Genomic DNA, 24,555 nt, shown 5'->3' with positions numbered 1-24,555 from the left:
GGAAGGAAACATGGGGCATGAGCGGAGGGTGGGGGAAAGGAGGGAGACACAGGGCATGAGCGGAGGGTGGGGGAACAGGGAAAACACAGGGCATGAGCGGGAGTGGGGGGAACAGGGCACACGGGGCATGAGCGGGGGGTGGGGGGAACAGGGCACACACGGGACATGAGCGGGGGTGGAGGGGGAACAGGGCACACAGGGCATGAGCGGGGGTGGGGGGTAACACAAGGGAGACACGTGGCATGAGCGGGGGTGGGGGGTAACACAAGGGAGACACGTGGCATGAGCGGGGGTGGGGGTGACCGGGGAGGCACGGGCATGAGCGGCGGGTGGGGGGAAAGGGTCATGAGCGGGGGTGGGGGGAACAGGGAACACACAGGGAATGAGCGGGGGTGGGGGGAACGGGAGGGAGACACGGGGCATGAGCAGGGGGTGGGGGAACAGGGAACACAGGGAATGAGCGGGGGTGGGGGGGAACGGGAGGGAGACACGGGGCATGAGCGGGGGGTGGGGGAACAGGGCACACGGGGCATGAGCGGGGTGGGGGAACAGGGCACACGGTGCATAAGCGGGAGGTGGGGGAACAGGGCACACACGGGGCATGAGCAGGGGGTGGGGGAACAGGGCACACATGGGGCATGAGCAGGGGCGAACAGGGGAGACACGGAGCATGAGCGGGGAGTGGGGGGAAAGGAGAGAGACACGGGGCATGAGCGGGGGTGGGGGGAACACGAGGGAGACATGGGGCAAGAGCGGGGGGGTGGGGGCAACACGAGGGAAACACTGGGCATGAGCAGGGGGTGGGAGGAACACGAGGGAGACACGGGGCATGAGCGGGGTTGGGGGGTAACAAGGGAAACACGGGGCATGAGCGGGAGTGGGGGGTAACACAAGGGATACACAGGGCATGAGCGGTGGTATGGAACAGGGGAGACACGGGGCATGAGCGGGGGGTGGGGGGAACAGTAGGGAGACAGGGCATGAGCAGGTGGTGTGGGGAACAGTGGAGACACGGGGCTTGAGCGGGAGGAACAGTGGAGACACGGGACATGAGCGGGGGTGGGGGGAACAAGGGTGACACGGGGCATGAGCGGGGGGTGGGGGGACAGGGAAGATACTGGGCATGAGCGGGTGTGGGGGCTACAGGAGGGAGACACGCTTTATGGCCCGTGTCTCTCTTGTTCCCCCCACCCCCCGCTCAGGCATAAGTCGAAAGCAGAAAGAGTGAAAGAAAAAGGAGGAGGAGGAGTGGAATGATAGTTTGAGAAAATGAAATCGACGTGGTCAGTTGAGTATAGATAAAGTATACCCATAACAAGAATTGCATTCATCAGATGAATTGATAAATAAAATACTGACTGATACAAAGTGAGGCCCAAGGGGAGAGACTAAAAAGACTGCATCAGTGACTATTGCTCAGCCCCCTCCAGTTGTTCAGCCCCTCCCTACTGATCAAATCCCAACACAGCCACAGACCACACAATCAGCGCCTCCCATTAGCCAGCCAGCGCCGCAATAGCCACTTCCCGTTCCCGTTGTCCCATCTGCACCTTCCTCCCAAGCGATTGTTTCAGTCCCATCTGCCCCTCCAATAATTGAACTTGAACTCACTGAAACGAGAGAGGGGACCGGACAAAGTGGATGTGCGAGAGTGACCCGTAGTGCGATCAGCAAGGAGAGAAAATGAGAGTTGCAAGAACAGGCAGAGATGTATATAAACAGGAATGATGAAACGTCAACGCTAGCTTCGATGTATGATCTCAGGAGGAGCAATGAAAGACAGGTATTGTTGGAATGCAAGGGGGAATATTTAACAGGGAGATGGAAACAGTTAATTGGAAGGCTACCGCCGCAACAGTTGCTGGATTTGAATGCATTAGCTCGTTGTAGAGAGAGAGAGATGAAGAAATAAGGGAGCATGTAGACCGACTTTTTGAATTTAAGAATGAACGTGATGATGAATATGCTGAAATGTTTGCCACACCAAGGTATAGGAGTAAATATATTAGGAGAGAAAGGAGGGAAGCGGTGACACCATATATACAGTGGCGATTTTTGCCGTCGTCAAGACAGACAAGTGATAAACTAAAAGTATCTATACCAGAGGCGTTAAGATGGATTTCAGATCCTAGTATTCCCACAATGGAAATACATGAGATTTTTGATGAATACCCATTGCCCATGAAAAGAAAAGCATTGCAGACAATGGTTGAATATTTGATAGACAAAGATATAGATGAGAAGAAAGCCAGCCCCCCTGAAATGATGGCAGTATACAAGAGAGCACTATAACATGGAACAGGAGAAACAGCCTTATCACTTGATTTGGGAATATTATTGCATATGAGAGAAGGGGGAGGAACAGTGAGTGCAGTATTTCCCATGAGCGAAGTCCCACCTACTTTCGTGCCTAAGGTAGAGATACCTGCAGCAGGCAACCAACCAGCGCGAGTAACGGAAGCCCATTATACAGCACAATATGTGCACGTCCCCTTCTCCAAACAGGAAGTGAATAACATAAAGCAGACGATTCCCGATATAAGAAAGAATCCGGCGGGATTCTGTAGGGAAATAGAGTCCTATTTGAAATTGTCCATGTTCACTATTGGATGTTATAGATCTGCTATTCCCAGTAGTTCTGCCAGCAGACATATGGAAGCAAATAAGAAAAAGGGATGATGAGACGGCCTATGGCGCCACTTGGGCGAATTTAGTAGTGGAGGATAAGAATAGAGAAGCGGGGGGGGAAACCGGGGGCAAATATGGTGGCGTTACCAGCACGGATAATACAAAAAGTGAAAGAAATTGTTCCAGAAAAAAGAATTGAATGGGACAAATTGACTGCATGTATTCGGGGCAAGGATGAGTTAGCTACAGATTATTTTAATAGATTTGAGGAAGTATTTACAGATTTTAGTGGACAGGATGTAAGCACATAAGCAGGAAAAAGACTATTTGTCGATAAGTATGTGATAGGGTTAATACTTCCAATTCAAAACCTAATAATGACATCAGAAAGTGCATGGCAAGCAAAAACGTTGAACGAAGTATTACATATGGCCCAATATTATGAGAACAGAGTGAACACAGAGAAAGAGAAAGAGGTGATGGATAGGGAGAATTGGAAAACAAGTGTGCTACTTCAGCAAGTGGTGGGACACAATAGAGGAAGAGGAAACGCACAAGGTAGAGGTAATTCGAACATGCATGGAGGGCCTCTGGGACTAAATCAGGTTTATAGTCATTTTTTCGAATACAAAAATGTCGAAAACCATTTTTTTGAAAAAAGAATGTTGAAAAAAATAAGTCACATTTTTTTTTAATTACTTTTTTATTCGAAATGGGTGGGTTTCCCCCTCAACCCCCCCTTTTAGAATATTTATTTTTCTGGTTTTACCCATTTTTATTTATTCCCGTACCCCAAAATAAATATATAATTTTAAAAAAAGAAATTCGACTTTTTTTTTCAACATTATTTTTTCGACATTATTGACATTCGACATTTTTTTTTCGAAAAAATGACCGACCACCACTAAATCAGTGTGCGTACTGCAGAGAGGAAGGTCACTGGCGAGCGCAATGTCCACATTTACAAAATAGAAATGGGTATGGCCAGAGAAGACCGCATAGGGGGCATCCAGGAACAAATGGGCAGAATAGAAACATGCATCAGCACCAAAATAGCCAAGGAAATGGTACCCAAAATCAGAACCAAGCTCAGAATCAGACTGCTTTTACCCAGAATCAGAGCCATCAGAACACGCAAAGTGGAAACAGTGGAAGGGGCGGGAACATTTTTGACACCCAATCAAATACATACTATAGTAATAGCAGCGATTACACATCGGATGATGTGTTGTTCCCTCAATAGGACAGCCCAAGACAGGGGTCGGAACCAGCGTCTATTCCCATGAATCAAAAAGGACCCTACTTAGAAATGAAAGTCGGGAATAGAGAGCATAGCTTTCTCATAGATACGGGGGCACAAAAGTGCTCGATAGACCATCACTTGGTCCCAGAGATACCACTGTCAGGGCAAAGAAATATTTCAGTAGGGTTCGCAGGTACCCCAGTGATCAATCCAGTGTCCTAACCAGTAGCAGTGACATTAGGTCCATTCACTGAATATTGTCCATTTCTCTTAACAGAAAATTGTGGGGAAAATCTTTTGGGGTTAAAATTATTGAAAAAACTGAGTGCAGTTATCCATTGCACACCAGATGGAGTGTTCTTGACAATTTCGCCACAGGATGTACCAGTGTCTGAATTTCTGTCCAAGCCTTTGCCAGGAGAATTGAGTGAAGTGTCAACTTGCATATGGGCGATGAAGAACAAGTTACTTCTTACCTGGTAATGTTCTTTCGATTGGATCTTCCTCCAACGTATTCCTCATGTTAGATGTATTCCATCCAGCTTTGCTGCTCTTTGGACATTTTTTCGGCAGAGGGCGCCGTGCGTCAATGTTGTTGAGTCGATGGTCCCTCGAAGGCCTCCGTCGAGGGTGACGTCATCGGGTGTATAAGTAGCACGCGCGGCGCCCGTTGGCCTCAGTTCTGTTTTTCCCCTCTTTTGTATCTGTGATCCTGTACTGTTTTTGTAGATTGTGCCGGCAGACAGGTATCAGCCTTGCGAGATTTGAGATGGCAATAACACTTAAAAAATCTACAGAGGGGTAGGTTGGGAGGGCAATGAGGAATACGTTGGAGGAACATCCAATCGAAAGAATGTTACCAGTTAAGAAGTAACTTGTCCTTCGAGTGGATTGTGTCCTCCAATGTATTCCTCATCTTAGATAGGCTCCCAAAGCAGTATTTTGCATAGTTCCTCTGGAGGAGGGGTCAGATTATTATTTTTTTTTAAACTGCCCTTAGATGGCAGAGTAAAGCACTGCTTTTCCAAAAGTTAAGTCCCTAGACTGGGAAGCATCCAGGTTATAGCATTTTGAGAAGGTGTGAACCGAAGACCAAGTTGCTGCTTCTCAAATAGACCTTATAGGGACACCTCTTTGAAGGGCTGTGGAAGAGGCGATGCCTCGGGTGGAATGAGCTCTTAACCCTTCAGGTCGGTCTTTGTGTGCTAGTCTGTAGCATTCTGAAATGCAAAGCACGATCCAGCGCAAAATTGTTTGTTTTGTTACTGATTGACCCAGCTTTCTTCCAGTGTAGCCTATAAACAACTGGTTGTCCACTCTAAGTCTGGAAAGCCTAGGGATGTAAAAGCTTAAAGCTCTTTTTGGGTCCAGTCTGTGTAGTCTTTTTTCCTCCTTAGAAAGATGAGGTGGAGGATAGAATGAGGGTAAAACAATTTTCTGATTTAAATGAAAATCAGATATTACCTTCGGTAAAAATGATGGTTTAACCCTCTACACAACCCTGTCCTTATGGAACACAGTATAGGGTGGCCCAGAAGATAGTGCCTGCAATTCGCTCACTCTTCTTGCTGATGTTAGAGCAACTAAAAATGCTGTTTTCCATGTTATTAATCTTAATGGACACGTGTGCATAGGCTCAAAAGGGGCACACATTAAGAATGTTAATACCAAATTTAGATTCCAAATCGGTACTTGAAATGGGTGAGGAGGAAACACATTAGTGAGACCTTTTATGAATTGTGTTATGAAAGGAATTGTGAAGCATGAGCATTCTTCCGATGAGCGCTTGAAGATGGAAAGCGGCTCAAGGTAACCTTTTATTGTTCCAATATTCAGACCTCTATGTGCTAGGGTCAGAAGGAAAGCTAGTACTTCCGGAATAGAACATAGAAAAGGATAGACATTCTTTTCCCTGCACCAGTTGCAAAACTTTTTCCAATGGCAACGGTACAGAGACTTTGTTGCTGGCCTTCTTGCCGAATGCAACACCTCCATAACATCCTCTGGAAGGTTCCAATCCCTGTATCTCAGTCTTTCAGATACCAAGCATGACGTTTGAGTGTTCTGACCTCTGGGTGGAGAACCTGACCTCCCATTTGAGAGAGAAGGTTCCCTCTCTGAGGGAGACATACTGGAGGAGAGATGGACATGTCTAGAAGGTCCGGATACCACGTTCTCCTGGCCCAATCTGGGGCAATTAGGATCATGCGGTTCCCGAAGCGTCACAGCCTCCTGATGACTTGAGGAATGACGGGAATCGGAGGGAACGCGTACAAAAGTGGGAAATTCCACTCCATCATGAACGCATCCCCCAGGGCTCCTCTCGTGGGAAATTCCCTTGAGCAATACCTTTCGCATTTTCAGTTGATTCCGGTTGCAAACAGGTCTACTTGAGGGGTTCCCAAAGGGCGAAGATCTCTTGAATGACTTCCTGAGCCAGTTCCCATTCGTGGGACACCGTGCTCTGCCTGCTCAGAGCATCTGCCGTCATATTCTCTTCCCCGGCTAGATGAATTGCCGTTAAAGAGATTCCCTCCTGAATCGCCCAATACCAGAGCTGCATTGCCTCTCTGCACAGGGGTAGTGACCCCACGCCTCCTCTTTTGTTTAGGTAGTGCATGGCCACTGTGTTGTCCGTCATTATCAGGACATTCTTTCCCCTGACGGATGGCAGGAAGGCCTTCAGCGCTAGTCTGATTGCCCTCAGCTCTAAAAGGTTGATATGTACTTTGGACTCCGATGGAGACCAACGACCGCTGATTGCCAAATCGTTGGCATGAGCTCCCCACCCCAGGAGTGAGGCGTCCGTCACTACTGTGATCTCCGACCATGATTGCCAAAAGTGTTCTCCTTTTAGAATATTCTCTGTACAGGCCCACCATAAAAGCTCTTGTCTGACCTTGTTCGGAATCTGAAGATCATCTGTCGTTTGACTCGAGAACTGGGACCACTGAGTCTTTAGGGCCCATTGAAGGGATCTCATCCTCTGGCACCAGAAAAATGCAGGATGCCATGAGGCCGAGCAACCTTAAAAAGTCGTAAGCCTGGAGATTTTGGGCATTTTGGAATTTGGAAACCATCTAAAGAATGTCTTGAGCCCTCGACTTGGGAGGCGAGCTCTTTCCCAAGGATGTGTCTAATACAGCTTCTATGTACTGAAGCTGTTGGGAAGGTGTCATCTGTGACTTCTTGAAACTGAGGGAGAAGCCCAGTTTGTGGAGGAAGTGGCAGGTGACTTTCAGATGACCCAGTGCTTGCTCGGCAGAGCGCGCTCTGATCAACCAATCGTCCAGGTAGGGGTAGACATGAATCCCCCCTCTCCTGAGGTGCGCTGCCACCGCTACCATCAGTTTGGTGAAGACCCTCAGGGCGGAGGTCAACCCGAATGGCAGGACTCGAAACTGATAGTGTGAGTCGCCAACTACGAACCTCAGGTATTTTCTGTGTTTGAGATGAATCGGCACATAAAATAAGCATCCTGGAGGTCCAATGACACCAACCAGTCCTGGAGTTGAAGGGCCTGAAGGATCTGAGAAAGGGTAACCATCTTGAACTTGTCCTTCCTGAGGAACTTGTTCAAGTTTCTTAAGTCGAAGATGGGTCTCAGTCCTCCGTCCTTTTTGGGGATAAAAAATACGGGGAGTACCAACCCTTGTTCCTCTCCGCTGCAGGTACTGGTTCTATAGCACCTTTCTCCAGAAGGGTTAGAACTTCCTGCTGTAGGAGCGGGTTTAAAAGTTTCAACGGGTGTCTCCCTGGTGGGTTGCTTTGAGGTTGCTTTAGAAAAGGAAGGAAATAGCTTTGGGCTATTATTTCTAGAGCCCAAACATCTGAAGTAATGGCTCGCCATTCTTGCAGATGCTGCGACAGCCTGCCTCCCACAGGTGTTTTGTGGTGCAAGTCCTCAAAGTGGTTTTGTGGCGGATGTTGCAGCTGCTGATAGCAAAGAGGCTGCAGCTGGAGCTGGCTTCGCACGTTTTCCTCGTCCACCACGAGTGGCCTTTCTTTGGCCCCTTTGACTGGCCATTCCTCTAGTCTTCCCGTATGAGGTGTAATAACTATAGAATCGTCCCCTCCATGATTCCCCTAGCGCACGAAAAGGCTGAGGTTGCCTAATAGCAGCTCCTAAAGATTTGGCCGCTGCTTTTGAGGTCTGCAACCTCTCAAGGGTTGCGTCAGCCTTGCTGCCAAAAAGGTGAGACCCATCAAAAGGAATGTTCAGGAGACGGTTCTGTACGTCCGGTGCAAAACCCGACTTCCCGACGAGGTATTCGCATGGTCAGAGTATTCTGGCTTCCCAAATTCTAACACTAGTGATGTATCCACACAACTGGCCCTCTGTAGATCCTCATACAAATCTTTTATTCTAGACTCCTCTGAAATGAATGCATCTGGTACATTTGGAGTGCCAAATTATAACCCAAAAGGTAGAGTATTATCCGAGGGTTCATGGTCCTCATATATTGATGTTAAGGAATTAAAAAAAAAATAATGTTTGGCAAAGGTTTATAAGTCTTCTTTTATAGGTGGAGGCTTTGACAGCTTCGAAAAAGTCATCGAAAACGACTTTGAAGTTAATGATACCGTTGTTTTAGTTGTCGAAGACTTCGACACAGGAGTCGATGGATTAGACCCAGGTTTCATCGAAGTGGTCAACAACTTATTCGAAGAGACCTTCGAAGAACTGGATTCTCGGCTTGTCGAAGCCTTTGACGATTTCTTGTGGGATCTAGGCCTTAATGGCTCTCGATGATTCACACGGTTTAGCCTTCGACTTCCCTTTGTCGTCTTTATGCAGAGCGACAGGGGCATGGTCTATCTCCTTATTCGAGGGGGCCGGGCAGCCTTTTCGAAAACTAAACATTTTTCACCGAAATGCATCCCACTTGGCAGGCGAGTCAGATCTGGTCGGACATTCAATTCTCTCAGGGGAGGAATCGTTTGAGGTCGAAGGAGATCTGAGACGTCTTTTCTTTGCATTCTTAGACGAAGACGAAGATTGACGTGATCGACTCCTTGATAGAGTTCTTTTCTTGGATCTCTTCCGGCGAGGAGATTCTCTCAACTTGTTGGACCTTTTCTTCGAAATATTCTAAGGGGATTTTGAGGGGTCGTATCCACCACCAATTTACCTTTAAGCTCCTTTAGGGGGTTGGTCAGTTATCACCTGACAGAAATTGTCCTCACCAAGAAGAAAGTACACATTCAAGCCTGTGTCTTTGTGGCATTTAGCAACTTGGCCAAACTCTTTAAAATCTGCAAGGAGCTGGCCAACCCTGATGCAGTCTCGACCCCTCCTGTTGCCTCCCAGGCTCTTTGCAATGCCCATGCCTCGCACTTTATCTCAAAAACCCAAGGCATCCTGTCCACACTCTGCTCCCCCCTCTCCGTCTTTGTATACTGACCCTCCTTCAGCCACCCCCCCCCACCATCGTTCTCCTCCTTTACTCTTTTTTTTGCCTGATGAGGTCGCTAGACAAGTCCGATCTATGAAAGCCTCCTCAAAACAGGTTCATCCCGGTTCCTCTAAAACCATCAAGGACCACATTGACACCCGCACAGATTTCTGCAACCTCTCCTTTGCCTCAGGATCCTTCCCCTCTCCTCTAAAGCACTCCCTTGTGCATCCTCTTCTCAAGAAACCCACAGCTCATCCATCTTGTCCAGCTAACTGTCGCCCAATTTCTATTACTCCTTTTCTGGGCAAACTCTTGGAAAAGCTGACCATTTCTCAGTTTCACCTTCATTCCGATTCTGCTGGCTGTCTCCACAACCACCAGTCTGGCTTCAGAGCTGCCAGAAGCACGGAAACTGCTCCCCTGAACATCCGCGAAGGTCTGCTCTCCAAACTTGACTAATACTCCCTCTGTCCTAATCCATCTCAATCTCACTTCTGCCTTCGACATAGTCAACCATACTATCCTGCTCAACCATTTCCATGATAACATGGGTATCACTGATCAGCCTCTGGCCTGGCTGTCCTCTTTCCTCTCCGATCCAACTTGGGTCCTTCCTATCATCTACCTCCCTCTCTAGCTGTGGTGTTCCCCAGGGGTCTAAACTCTCGCCCTGGATTTTCAACTAATACCTAGCAACTCTCACCCACTGCATTGCCATTTTCGGCTCCAATTTCCAGTGCTATGCTGAGAACTCATTTTCAGGCTGACTTTGGCCACCGCCTCTCCTTCCCTCATCTCTGATGGCCTAACTGCCATTAAGGATTGGTGTGCCGCCAACGATATTTGTCTGAATGCCAAATCCCGTAATATTGGTTCATATAGCTTCCAAGGGAGTCTAGCTCTCTAGTCTGCCCAATATAGACAAGGTGAGCGTCACAGGTGCGTGGTCCCATATTGTCCGTAGCCTTATTTCTACCTCACTGACACAGGGGTATAAGCCACTAGCAGGAGATCCAACCTCGAGAAGCCCCAATACACATGTGAATAAAATGAGAAGTCCCTCCTTTCCCCGTGAAATCACCTCCAAGTGTCTACCACGCCTATTTCCCTAATGAAGGATGCAAATGATACAGCTTGTTCGAAGTCCAGTCTAGTAGCGAGCAGGGTTTTGTCCATCAGGGGATTGGGTGCCAGGTTGAAGTCGCCCCCTATTAGGGGTTCCCCTTCAATAAAAGGGAGTGCTTGTGAGAGAAAGCCCTACATCAACCACCCCAACACCCAGAGTTAGGGGCATATAGAGATACCAGTGTGAGCTTGAGTTCCCATAAACATCCCTTGACACATGAATCTTCCCTGGGTGGGTCCTGCAGAACCCTAATCTAGGAAAATGTGGTTTTTTCCCCCCCTCCACCCATCAGGATCGCCACAGGCGAAGAACTGTCTTGGGAACTCCCAAACTCTTGAGCGTTTCTTATTCTGCTCAAGCAGGTGAGTCTCCTGCAAAAGGATGATGAAGAGGGACGTATCTGAATACCTGGTAGATAAAGAATGAGGAATACTTTGTGTTGCAATGCCAAGTGCCAGTGGGTGGAATGTCTCCATTCCCTGACTAATCGTGACAGCAGTCCTCCTGCCAGGGTGCTGAAGCTGGAGGACTGGGCACTAGACTGGTCATGGTTGCTTGCTGGGCTGGCCCCGGGATTGGTAGTTAATTATGGATGGGATATGTTTCTGTTGGTCTAGAAATTGATACATATGACCTTGCATTTGCGCAGAACGATAAAATGTTAAAGCCACCAAATGTAAAAACATACATACACAATAATCTAAATACATGGGGAATTCAAGAAGTAACACTGTCTTAGGTAAGAACAACACTTTTTTGCCTGGTATTCGGTAACCCACCGTTTGGTATAGGTCTGTACTACACAAGTTGGTAGCCTGAGCAGGCAGGCCTATCAAGAGGGGTAAATGTGAGCCATAGAGTCTGTAGCCGTGAAATTCGTTTATACAAGTAAAACTTATACGTAAGGTTTCAGTTATAATTATTTAACATCAATTTTTAAATAAGCATTCTTTAAAAAGGCAATTCATGTAACAATCAAAATATACTTTAAAAATACTGTTCAGAATCACAGCAAGTCAGTGGATCTTTGGACATGCTTTTTACACAATTCCTATACCATGAGGTGACTTCATTCACAAGGACAGTAACCATTTATGCATCACACTGGTTATACTTTGCAGATTCTGAGGTTGCAGAAAGGAAAGGTTAAAAGAAGGAAAAATGTTAAATAGGTTCTCAGTATAGGTGAGGACCACTAAATCTTCCAATTAGATCTATACAAGCCTTTCCCAGCAATAACAGTCTTAAACAAGCTACCAACCATGAGGGACAGAAATATCAAAGTCAATGGGCTAGAAGAGTCTGCAGGGAGCCAGGACAGCCAAAGTCAATTGGAACACAGTCTATGGAGCTGAGGCACTTCTTAGATGGAAAAGTCTTGCACAAAGTTAGAGAGTTTGCAGAAAATCACTTGCAGGGTCACACGCTGTAAAGCCTGTGAAAGAAGTGTTAGGATCAAATCTCAAAAGCAGCCAATGCACATCTCAACTGAGAAAAGCAAAGCCAAAAAGACAATGAGGTAAGTAACCCAAGTCTAAACAGTACCTCTGGTTTGAAGAAGAGTAGTCCACCTGGATCCTGTCCTGTTGCAGCAGTACAGACCCTGTGTTCCTGAGCCTCAGTCGTGGGGACAAGAGTGAGGACGTCTGGAGGGCTCCAGCGACAACAATTTGGAGGTTGTTGACGGCTACAGCTCTTTTCGGATCAGCAGCACTTCGCAGTTTCAGTGCTTGGTAAACAGCACCGTTGCGGATCTCAGATACCGGTTGGACTTCCTTCACTCCTTGGAACCTGCACTCTGGCGAGGGGACTCAAGCCCTGGTCGTCCTGCTTCTGGAGGGTCCTTGGGAGTTCTTGTGAGACTCCTGGAGCTTCTGGCTGGATTTCAGACGTTGCACTAGACGACAGATTTCCCGACCCCTGGCACTCAGTTCTTGCAGCAGCGAAGAAGTACAGCCAATCAGGGAAGATGGTCCAGTGGAGTTCTTCTCTGGGTTATTTGGTTCCACTAACCCAAGGGAAGAAGTAGTCCCTTCCGGAGCATCTGTGTCGAATTGAAAAAGGAGTTTCAGCACAGCAGCAGGGCTTCACCAGGCAATTCAAAGGTCCAGGAGGATGCAGTCAGCTTTGTTCATGGTTTCTTGATTAGGTATCTCTCTCAGTGGTTGACACTGCCTCTAGTCCAAAAACCCTCGCCTTTTAAGCAGGCTTCTCCCATTCATGCACGGCCTAGGCTGTCAATCAAACAGCAGGGTGGGTGTCCTAAAAGGACAGCCAGCCACCCAATCAGGACTGGTTGCATTCATGCACTCCTAGAGACAAAGGACAGGGGAGTTTCGGGAACCTCCCTCACATCCTGCCTCGCCAGACACACTGGAGCCAGAGGCGGGCTTCAGCCCGCCAAAGGCAAAACGAACAAAGGGCTCAAACCTGGCTCAACGCACAGAGCAAGACCTCACCAACAGAAAATGGTGAAAAAAGAATGCTGGGCCATTTTGACACAATGGTCACCGATGGGTGCTATACTGCAGCTGAGGTTTCAGCCTGCAATAGAAAAGCACAATGGTAGGAAAATTAAACCACTGCCACCAGCCATTTGAAGTAGTGAGGGTAACAAACCATGGTACATGGCAATGTCAGAAAAGGGACTACTAGTTAAACCCCCCCAGGCCAGTGTTTGCTAGTAATGAATGTTTCAATACCAACGTTTAACCATGTGCTGACGTCATGACCTACTACAGGCGAATCATAAGAGGTGTGTTACCAATATAATCTGAAGATTATTACGATGAAACTGGCCAATGAAAAAATAGGAATTGGGAAAAGATGGGATTTCTTTGAAGAGGCGTTTGTCCAATCATGTTTGGGGATGGATTACAATAAAGTATTTGGGAGTGTTTTAATTGTTGCAAAACTGTATAAAAGATTTGAACTAATGTGGTTTGTTGAAACTTGGGTTAGTTGGGTCCTGCAACTCCATCTAACTGTTCCCTGAACAACTGTACAATAAATGTACTTAATGTACAACCATGCACTCACTTTTTAAGTGGGGGGCCTGTTTGGGTTAAGGTGATTAAAGCCCCATCTGCACATTTGTGGAGCAAGGGTAGGAGCCCAGGCATTCAGAGACGTTGGGCGTCTTCTGTCCACACCTCTCAGCTGGGGCACCTCACGATAGGGACCAGTCTTACGTGCATGGTGAAAAAGAGGTCAAGCAGATGCCATATTGTTAAAAGGTCTGTCTGCTCCTCAGAGACATGGTGCTGTGGCCTAGCTGTGCAGAACAACTAAGCACCACATCGGAGCGCCTCAGGTTCACGTGAGTGCACGTTTAGGGTATAAAGCAAGGGGCAAATGGGGGGCAAAAAAGGGGTTATTTCTTTGATTTAAGGGTTTTTTGGTAAGGGTGGACTTGGAGTGTGGGTGTGAAATTAGTTCAGGTCACAGGGTTTGGAAAAGTGGATGTTTTTGATAGAGTAGTTGAACTGTTCTGTGTTGTAAGTACCGGGAGTTCAGTTGGATACAAATAATCATGATGGAGCAGCTTTTAATAATCTTAGGGCACAGGTATGGGGGATGGGGGGTGGGGGCTTGCAGATTATGTATCCAGATACACCAGATATCAATTCAATTTGAGCAAAAACAGCGAAATTGATGAGCCTGCCGCACACATCCAGCTCATTTAGGAGATGTGGAAGACAGAAACAGGAGAAGCATTGGATAAGAATGTGGCGATTTTTTACCACTTGCAAAAGCGACTACCCAAAGAAGTCCAGCACGATTTAGATAAAGTGGTAGGCATGGAGGCCAAGAGTTGGCTGGAAATTCAGGCACACTAGTGCAATTTTGCAAGTGAAGACAGGAAAAAGAGAGGGAGAATATGGTGCAGGTATAAAATGCAGAGGCGAAGCTCATTCAAAAGAAATTGGCAAAGATTTGTTTAGAAGGGGCAGTAAGTCAGGGGTAATTGAGATAACAGGGACACAGTGAACTGGGTAAGACGACGGTTTGGGTGGACGGGTATGTATCCGGTCCAAGGCAAATTAGGGTTTCAGAGTAGCAGGGGAGGATTTCCAGGGGAAGTGGGTCATTAGGGGGGTTTCGGGAATGGGCCCTTGGTTTAATGGACCGATGAGTAAGCGTTATGGAGAATTCTATGGGATTCAGTGTTGGTCGAGTAGGAGGTTGTGACATGTGTCACGGGACTGTCGCAAACGGCCACAGTACCTTAACATGGGCGGTCAACAGATGCAGGCCTCGACACTGCCATATGTCCTAGTGTCTGTGCAATTGCAGCAGGCATGGGTTGAACAGAACCCAGCAACTAGAGCTGCACAGACCTTCGGAATCCCACCGACCATGCCCGCACAAGCATTGGTGCTTCACTTCACAGGAGTTTTCAGCACAATTTCCTTTCTAGGGTTGCTAGGAATCAGACTCTACATGCCATCCAAAATCACTTGGAGGCAAAATACCATTATATACATTACATTAAAGTGCTCAGGTATGAGATGCATACATGTTGGACACATTTTGGTTCACTTCAAATGGTGGCAATCTATTTGCCATATATTTTAATACAGACTGCAATTTTCCATTTTGTATCACCAGGCTTTCGAATATCAAGTGGTGCGCACATGATCTATGAATTGAACCTTTGGAATTGTAATTGTTTATTTGTAAAGCGCTTATATACAAGTGAAGTGCTTCAAAGCGCTCCAAGGAGGAAAGGAACAAGGGAATACAGTCGTCATTCTTAGGCCTTCAAGATTCTGAATGATCGAACGAAAATAGCTAGCATACTACGCCAGAGGCATTTCTTCTAGTGCAAGTGCATGACAGGAAGGAATGAGAGATGGGGGAGTGGAGTAGGAGAAGAGTATACATAGATAGTGCAAGTGTATGACAAAGTGGGGAGAAGGAGTGATGGGGGGGGGAGGGTCAGACATACAGAAAAAAACGACTGTGCTAGGCCTGGCGGCATTTCAGATTGATTGGTGGTTAGTCATCACTAATGCGCCTATGCGCGAGTATTTTAGGCACAACCAAACTAGGGAGGGGAGACAGTAAGGACAGGACAGACAAACTAGGCCTAGTATCTTCAAGGTTGTGCAAGTGCGCAGACAGGAAGTGCGAGGGAGGGGAAGGGGTACACAAGTGCGCCTAGTCCAGCAAGGGCCTGGGTTAAGTGAAGAGTGGTTACCCCTCTCATGGAAATTATTGAGTGCAGTAGAGTCAAACAGAGTGCAGAGGCACGGAGGCAAGTGCAGGACTGGAGGGGGAACCTGGGACTGGTGAGGCTCTGGAGGAATTAATGAATCCAGCTACACTTTTGGTAGGAATCTTAAGAGTATGTCTTGTTGGGCGATGGTTCACTATGCATTCACTTACAATTTCGGCATAGACACAGACAAGAGGAGGGGCTCCGGTTCGTTTTATTAAATGCCCTATGATAACCAAGAGGGACTTGCCATAGACATCCATAAGCTTTGTATGGGCTGGTGGTGGCCATATGGAATAAGAAGAATCACGGTGAAGTGAAGCATGCTCACAATGGAGAGCAAGATAAACACAGACCTGGTGTTATCTTGGACACGGTTGACAGTTACAATAGTGTACACTTTTGTTATGGCCATCATTTTAATGTTGCCTTTGTCTTTGTGTCACCACCCACCGCACCTTGACTTTTTGTTCATGCCTGCCCTTTGATAAACAAATATTGGCACAACTGTAAACTATTTGTTATCGCAACATTTCAAGATGTTTTTTTGTGTTAAAATCCAACATGGATTTATAGGTTATATTGACATGTGTATTGGTGTATTTTATATCTGCATTGCTGTTCCTTTGTTTTCTCAATTCCACTTGATTTAATTTTGTAAATTGGTTTTTGCTTTGGGGTTTTATCATGTACAAAATGTGTACATTGTAGAAAAAGACCTGGTGGGCCACAACACGCGTTGGCTGTGTGTGTATGGGTACTTTATCCGTGACAATTATGTATGAACAATAAATTCTGTAAGTCAGCGTGACAGCGTCCATCGAGTTCAGGTGGGCACTAGGACTCAATTTCTCGCCGACACCCGCTGCAGACTTGTGGGTTTTGGTAAATATTTGTGTAGTAATATATTACAGCATACAAGTGCAGAGGGTTCGAAATTTAAGAGCCCCTTATTCTTTTTGCATAGATTACGCTTTATCGGACTCACAGATTAAGCATCCAAGGTTCTGCACAGGGGGAAACTGAGTCCGGTAGAAATGCCCATCTCATAGCTACACATTGTACCTACTAAGAACAGCAGCCCAGATTTAACACTCCTGTAAGTCAGAGTTTATTAGAAAAAATAGAAAGCTTCCCGCTCTCCATCTATGGGACAGTTGGAGCCTGATCCCAAAGCAGATGCTTTTAACTTGACAGGTACAATAAAACAATTAGCTTCAAGTTAACTCCTTAAGAAAACAAGGTCTGATTAAAAAACATGTATTCTTCTTGCAATCATAGATTGCAAACACTTTGTAGAAACTCATGCCAAAAAGAGACTGTTCAATCACCATTTTCTATCAAGAGGATCACCCTCACTCCTAATGGAGATTGTGGGAAGTGAAAAGAAAAAGATGGATGAGAAACAATCGGCATTGGTATAAAATACATTGCTGTCCGATCAAGAGGTGCAGACCTCCTCACAGCCACCTCTGGAAATTTGATTTTAAGGGTTCTTGTTGGCACAAAATGATTTAAAAGATAAAACATACGGATAAAAATGTAAAAGTGTTGCTGGTATCCTCTTCTATTGGGAGAGTTCCACGTGGAGGTCATCATGCAAAATGTTCATACAGGTTTTATAAACAATTTACACCCACTGATAGCATATGCATCCTTTTAGGTGTAGTTTTTCATTTAGACCAATACCCTCACGCAAGCCATTGATGAAGCAAAATCTCACGCCCCCCCACCCCCCAACACCACTCCCCACCCCACAAACATTCAATTATACATACAAACTATTTGACCGTCAGTTTTTTTTAAAGTTGTTTTTGCACACAGTCATGGTTTGTATTTTCCTCAGGAGGGACTACAGTGCAAAGTACATTTAAGCATCAATCCCTACACTGCCAGCAGGATAACCTTCCTTAAATGTCCCTATTTACATGTGTGGCCAAACTTCTAAAACAAGCAATATGTAAATGCATTGCATCTCATTGTTGTAGGCATCGATTTACATTGAGGAAGAAACAGCACTTCACAAAAACATTATCATTTTGACGCATTACATACATTAAAGTGAAAGGCAAATAAAAAATGCAATATTTGCAAAACCTGAAGAGGTGCTATAAGAAGGGAGGATTTTGAGAGAGTTTAAGTGCCATAGTATATTTTAGAAACTACTCACCGATAAACAATCTTGTGTTCATGCAAATACTGCAGTCCAAGCACTACGCAAGCAGCATAGAATCTGTAAGTGAAGAGAAAAAAACAGCATTTACTTATTTGTTATTTTTTATTTTGAAGCTTTTTCTTGTAACAAGTCGACAAACCGCCACTTCGCAACATGATACACAACAGGTTACAGAAAATGAAGAACCAGTCTCCACAACCCCACCGACCCCCCCGTTCCCGCACCCTCCCCCTCGGCAGACAGGGATCAGAGTCCAATCAATAAAACACACTTTGGGCGAACCGCTCACAGAGTTCATGTCTGTTACCCACTCCACCCCTGATGGGTGCCACAGTTCTATCCGGCCGTACCTCCCTTAATTTCCCAGTCATGTGCCTTCAACCCCTCAAGCCCCATCATTTGTATTTCTGCAAGAAGGCCGACCGTTCTCCCTTCCATGTGCGGCCCTTTTTCTCTCAGGGAGGCAGTGATGTTCTCCATCATGTAGAGGTCCTTCGCTCACCCATAACCAAGCACGCCCTTGCAGCGAGCAGCAGGAAATGAGGCAGATGCAGAAATGGGCTCCAGTTGTCCCCTCCCTGGTTAACCCAAATAGTACCATCATGTAGTCTAAGGGCCTATGGACACCTTCCACCCTATGAATCCACCACAGAACTTAAGCCTGGAGCGCTTCACAGGACCACCGCATATGCCAGTATGAGGCCCGTCAGCCACAGCCCCTCCAACAGTGCGGGTCCACCCTTGGGAACATCTTAGAAAGCCTCACAGGGTGCAGCTGCCATCTGTGCAAAAGCTGGATGCCAGGCAGCTTATACTGGCACAAGACTGCAGTCTAATGCGCAGCCTTACATATTGATCGCCTCCCACTGTCCTTCCCCTATATCTTCAGGTGCATCCTTCACCCATCTAAGCTGGAGAGATTCCGTTTCCACCCGTCACAGCCCCCAAGGCTTTATACAGAGCCAGGACTAACTCCCTCCCTTCCCATGCTGCAATCAAACACTGCTTCCAACGGAGACAACACCCTTTGCACTTTCACGCCCATCAGCACACCTCGCAGCTGTAGGTAGAGGCAGACCGAATTATTTGCGAGCCCCAGAGCCGCCCCCAATTTCTGTGGCGAGAGAAACGTTTCCTTGGACCACAGCTGACCGACCCTCTCCAGCCCCCGCCTCATGCCACCTTTGAAATCTATTTGGGTCTGGGATTTCATCCCGCACGGTCAGGGCCACAGATGACTGTGTGGGGAGGGCCATGTTGTGACTCCCTTCATCACGCCCCCAGGATGCCAAATATCCCACAATACTGATAGCACACTGTAATCCCTAGCTACTCTGACTGGACACAGGAGGTGGTTTTCCAGAGCCATCAGCTGCTTTTGAGAATCCATCCTAAAATGAAGTACGATTACCAAGAGGTACGATTGCCCTCAGCTGCACCGCCCTATAGTACCCCTCCAGATGTGGCAGCCTGACCCTCCCAAATCCTTTGGCAGGGCCAGAGTGTGGTATGCTATTTTAAACCTCTTGCCCCTGCCCAATCAGAACAGCCAGGACCCAGTGGGAAGTGGTTCCCTTCAGGCACTCTGGCAGTCAAAGGGCAGGGGAGTGAAAAACTCCTCCCCAACTTCCTACCTTTTCAGACACACTGGAGCCTAGCCAAGGGCACCCAAGGGTTCCTGCCAAAGGCAACACACACAGACCTGCCCGGCCAGAATGGTAGAAAGGCCAAGAAAAGACAGCCACACGAGAAATGACGAAAAAGTAAAAGCCACCATGTTAGAACACAGGTGACCCTACTGTTCACAACCGAGACCTAATTTGTTCACAATTCCAATAGGTTCCCCTTTTTCAAAACTGCAAGGTCCAGCTTGCACACTGTCAATATATTTGAGTATTCAGAGTTTGATAGAGCCAGTTTGACAAACCCAGGACAATACTGGTTTGCAAAATCCCATCATTTTCCTTTTTTTCAATAGAACTCTACACCCAGTTTGCGAAATGACAATTTCACAATTTCAGTCAACACCTCATTTGCCAATCAAAATTGAGCCAGGTTGAAGTGAGGCAACCACAGTATAATCCCAGTATACATAATATCAGAATAGATTTCCATACTCGCTATAACTCTCGACAAACCTAGAATCTTCTGACAAACCGAGGAAAGCAGTTTGCACATTCTAACTACATTCCCAGTTTACCAATCTAGTATATGCCCATTCTGCTCTAGTCCAGTATACATGCAGTCTGAAGAATCCCAGTGTACTCCTACAATTGCAATCCCACACTACAGGGACATTCACACTTTGTACAATGCCAATACACTCCCAGTTTGATATCCCAGTGATAATGTCCATTTGACAAACCTACCATACACTTAGTTCATTAACTCAGTTTGATAAGCCCACACACCGTTTGACTGAGAAAATATCCTCGTAGCAGAGTAAAGAACATTGACAGACCCAGTATATTCCCAGTCTGCACAATTCCCAGACACTGTTTTAAAATACCAGTACATTCCCAGTTTGACCAATACCAGAATACTTCAATTTAGTGAATAACCCCAAATATAAAGGCGAGTGAGCAGTTTGAGAAATCCAGCCTGTGCCGCACAATCTGAAAAAAGTACAACACATCGCTACACCCTATAGGCCATAATGGAAAGCAGCGTCATAAATCCCAGGACCCAACTCCACTGAGCAGGACCCATTCTTTTGCTGAAAAGTGTAGTAGGACTTAATGAAGTCCTCTACAGGTAAATTTTGGTATGTCCGCCCCCTCCAGTCCCCCTATTATAGAATTCTGGACTTGCTCAACTCAATTAATTGATTCCTTCATCGAACCTTCTTTTTACCATAGCAGGTTTACCAAGACGGACGCCTCGCCTTCACTTAAAAGTAGAGTTAGACATAATTAAGTCCCCTTCAGAAGAGGTTTGGATTTGAAGGCTAAAACAGCACTCATGCTGTTTGAATCAACACCACTACAAGATACTTCATGCTATCAACTTCAAGTACATAAGTACCAAATGGGAACTCTTATGGCCTTGATAAAGACTCATGCGGGTTGAAACACATGTCAGCTGACCTTTTACAATAAATAAATACTCACCATTGGAATTCTTTTTGCATATAATTGGAGATAGTACCATATTTCACCTTCAATCGCTTTGATACCAGTACAGGTAATGTCAGGGTTTTATCTCGATTTAATTCCACAAGATTATGTGTGCCAAGTCTCCAGCACTTCGAGGCCCACAGCAGGTTTCTTTATAGAAGCTTCATTGTTCAATTATATCCAGCCAAAATATAGTCTGGGACTGAATTTTCCCAAAATCCCACTTGGAGGTAAGACTTTAGTAAGCTATCCCAGTGGTTTGTAGACCCCCCCCCCCGACCCCCAACTCTTAGTATTGGTCGGTACTACTCGGGAACCTTGGTAGAGTGGCAGAGAGGTCAGGCTCAGAATAAGAGGAAGATACGAGCTAAAGGTAAGTACACTGAACCTAGCTAATAATGTAAATCAAAAGAAACAACAAATGTATACTAAAATATAGATATATTATATTTACAGCAGATTAATTTTTAAATACTTAGCACCATCAACAAAAACACATAGGAATACTTTTAGATACTTTTCAAAGGCCACTGCTTAGTTGGTATTTGCTGAACGGTTACAATTGTTAGAGTTTGACATGTCTAACGTATGATCGGTAATAACGTACGTACGTACGTACGTACACACACACACGTACACACACGTGCACACGTGCACACGTACACACACGTACACACACACACACACACACACACACACACACACACACACACACACACACACACACACACACACACACACACACACACACACACACAAATACGGTAACTGAAATAAGTTAGCAAAACCATACATGATAGGGATTTTTAGGAAGTAACACAGTTATACTAGTAGAGCTTAAGGTTCTAAAGACAGTTTCTTCGCACAGCAAGGCTTTGAAAGTCCAAAATACAACCCTAGCTAAAAGGCAGTTCGGAGAGGCTTAAAGTCTTGTAAAGCAACAGAACGACAAAAACTCATGTGGATATTTTCTAGTCTTTAAGATCAAAGATGCAAGAAGATACAATCAACGTTGGAGACCCTGTTAAAGGACTCACAGAAGGAACACAAGCAGCGGCTTGGGTCAGAAGTATGAGGGGGTTGCCCTGGACACCTTTACATGCTCTTCAACACTCTAGAGCGACAATTCGGATTAAGCTAAGCACTATTTTCCCCACAGTACCTTTGTTTTGAAGAAATGTTTGTGGCTGAATTCTCCTCGATGTGGCAGCGATGGACCGGACCTTCGGATTCCTTGGTCTCATGCTGAAAGGCAGGACAAAAGACGGGATCTCGCAGTAGCATTCTCGGGCAAGGACCTGAGGCCTGGCTTTCATCAACTTCTTGTGTCACTCTGTGCTTTGCCTGTTCTGCAGCACCAACAAAGGACACAATTCACCCAGTCAATTTTCTTCGGTTCTTTAAGTCCTGCACTGTTGAGTGGACTTGGACGAGTTGGATTGCGTCTCTGAAGTGTCCTTGAGGGCTCAGCAGAGACTTGGACGGATTCAACATTTCCACGACGATGCACTCAAAATGTGCAGCAGGTCTCCTGGTATTGGGGTTTCTGCAGCACTGGAAAGACACAGAACCTCGGGAGATGGCTCAAATTAAAGTTAGTCTTGGGACTGGTTGTTCCCACCAGTCAAAGGGAAGGAGTCCTCTTTGGAGTACCTCAGTAGCACAGAAAACAGGGTCAGGACAGCACTGGTCGCTTCATGGTGTTGCAAAGGGTCTACCGGCGTCTCTGATCGTCTTCTTCGGTTACTTCAGTGCCAGTGGTTGACTTGCTTTTCTCTCCAGGAGCCTCACCTTATATACAGTTCTAGCACACAATCCTCTGCAATCTCTCTCAGCAGTTTACAGAATGGGGCATATGGCTGTCCAATCAGGACAGGCAGACGCCCTAGTGGCAGCTGGTTCCATTCAAGCACTCTGGCAGACATAGGACAGGGGGGTGGAAAACTCCATCCTCACATCCTGCCTGCCCAGATACTCTGGAGCCTAAGCAGGGACACCGAAGGGTTCCTGCCAAAGGCAAAACACATGCACAGACCTCCCCCTCCCAGAATGGTAGATGAAGGGCTAACAAAGAACAACCACGCTAGAAATGGCAAAAAAGAAAGCCCCCAAGTTAGTACTTGGGTGCCCCTAATGTGCACTACTAGGGCTATGGACCAAACCTGCGATAGTTGGTGAACACGTCAAGTGCCGGAGCAGTGCGACAACCACGGCATATCCTGCAGCTGCAAAGTAAGCCTGCAGGCTACTTTGCAGCAGTTTCTTCATTGGCTGCCCCCAACACGGAGATCGTAACAATGCCTCTCATTAATGGCATATAAGGAATCCCAGCGGAAAGCATCCGCTTTTTGCAACGGCATACTCTGCCATTAGGCATCCTGAGCCCCAGATTGCCTTTGACCACCATTGGCATCCACAAGACTAACCACCTCTCAAGATGGCCGCCCCATGCACACATGTGCACTACAGCCTAACAGGCACCCCCCGGCACCATCCTGCCTTCGGATTGGCCTACTGTGCATTCTTCTGCACCAATCACGCACCGGCCGGCAAGGCGCACACCGGTCCACAGCACGAAAGCAGACACAAAGGCTTATGCACCTGTCCTGAGCCTGTCCAGAGAATGGCCAGAGGCTAAGGCTGGCCCCCCTGCTGAAACCCTCCCTGCAGATCCGGTAAGCCACCCATAACCATGCTCCTATTATCCCCCAATGCATTCCATGCCCTGTATGAATACACATCTCAGACTGTCCGCAAGCCCAGAGAATGACCTCGTGCAACAGAGAACTAGTATCACCAAAGGCCCCGTTAAATACCAGCAAAATCTATTTGTCTCCCAGCACTTTCAGCCATCCCTGTTAATTTTGAATCTAGATGACTATTACCACCTATTTGCTTCCCACATAGGTGCCGCTCTTTCATATTGGACAATTGTTCTTTCTCTAGAATCTTATTAAATTCAAGCCTCGCCCCTTTGCATTCAAGTCACCTGTTCCCATGTGCTGCCCCACTGCATTTTAGTCGCCTGTTACTATCTCAAACCTAGGTGTTGCCTATTGCATTTGAGTCAATTGTTTCTCTTGAACCTATGTGCGCTGCCCCACTGCATTTTAGTCGCCTGTTACTATCTCAAACCTAGGTGTTGCCTATTGCATTTGAGTCAATTGTTTCTCTTGAACCTATGTGCTTCCCCACTGCATTTGAGTCAACTGCTCACATTGAACCTATGTGCTGATCCATTGCATCTCAGTCACCTACTACTATTTCATACCTAGGTGCTGCCTACACTACACTACATCTGAGGCATTTGCCTCGATTCACACTTGTACCTTGTTAAGCCGACCTAGATAGCACTGCTTTAGCTTGAACTGCCTTCCCTACCACGACGACGCCACAAGATGCAAACCCTATGAGTCACATTAGCCTTTCTCACACTAATATTATTCCTAGTCTACAAACCCAGGTTCGCTCCAGCCCCTACCATTGACTATACTATCTTACAACTCCTAGCCCTCTCCCATACCATGCCACAGACACAACCCCAACCATCGACAAGCTATAATGACCAAATTGAAGAACACCAACAGTCCTGCTCATTCGAGTCCAAACCATGTAACGCCACATCCAGAAATGCCAGACTTGCTAA

The 24,555-nt window shown here is 46.5% G+C and overlaps 1 protein-coding gene across 1 annotated transcript in view; it reads right to left on the bottom strand.

Annotated features, from left to right (window-relative positions):
• PKN2 (protein kinase N2) overlaps positions 1-24,555 on the bottom strand; it is a 1,791,501-nt gene that overhangs the window by 281,339 nt on the left and 1,485,607 nt on the right. The window contains exon 17 of the mRNA XM_069641740.1: positions 17,788-17,850. Coding sequence (XP_069497841.1) covers positions 17,788-17,850 — 63 coding nt within the window. The remainder of the gene's footprint in view (positions 1-17,787; positions 17,851-24,555) is intronic.

The sequence above is a fragment of the Ambystoma mexicanum genome, chromosome 1q (assembly GCF_040938575.1).
Source record: "Ambystoma mexicanum isolate Mex_15411 chromosome 1q, UKY_AmexF1_1, whole genome shotgun sequence".
Lineage (NCBI taxonomy): Eukaryota > Metazoa > Chordata > Amphibia > Caudata > Ambystomatidae > Ambystoma > Ambystoma mexicanum.
The sequence above is the reverse complement of the archived record's forward strand: the minus strand, read 5'-3'. Positions and strand labels throughout refer to the sequence as shown.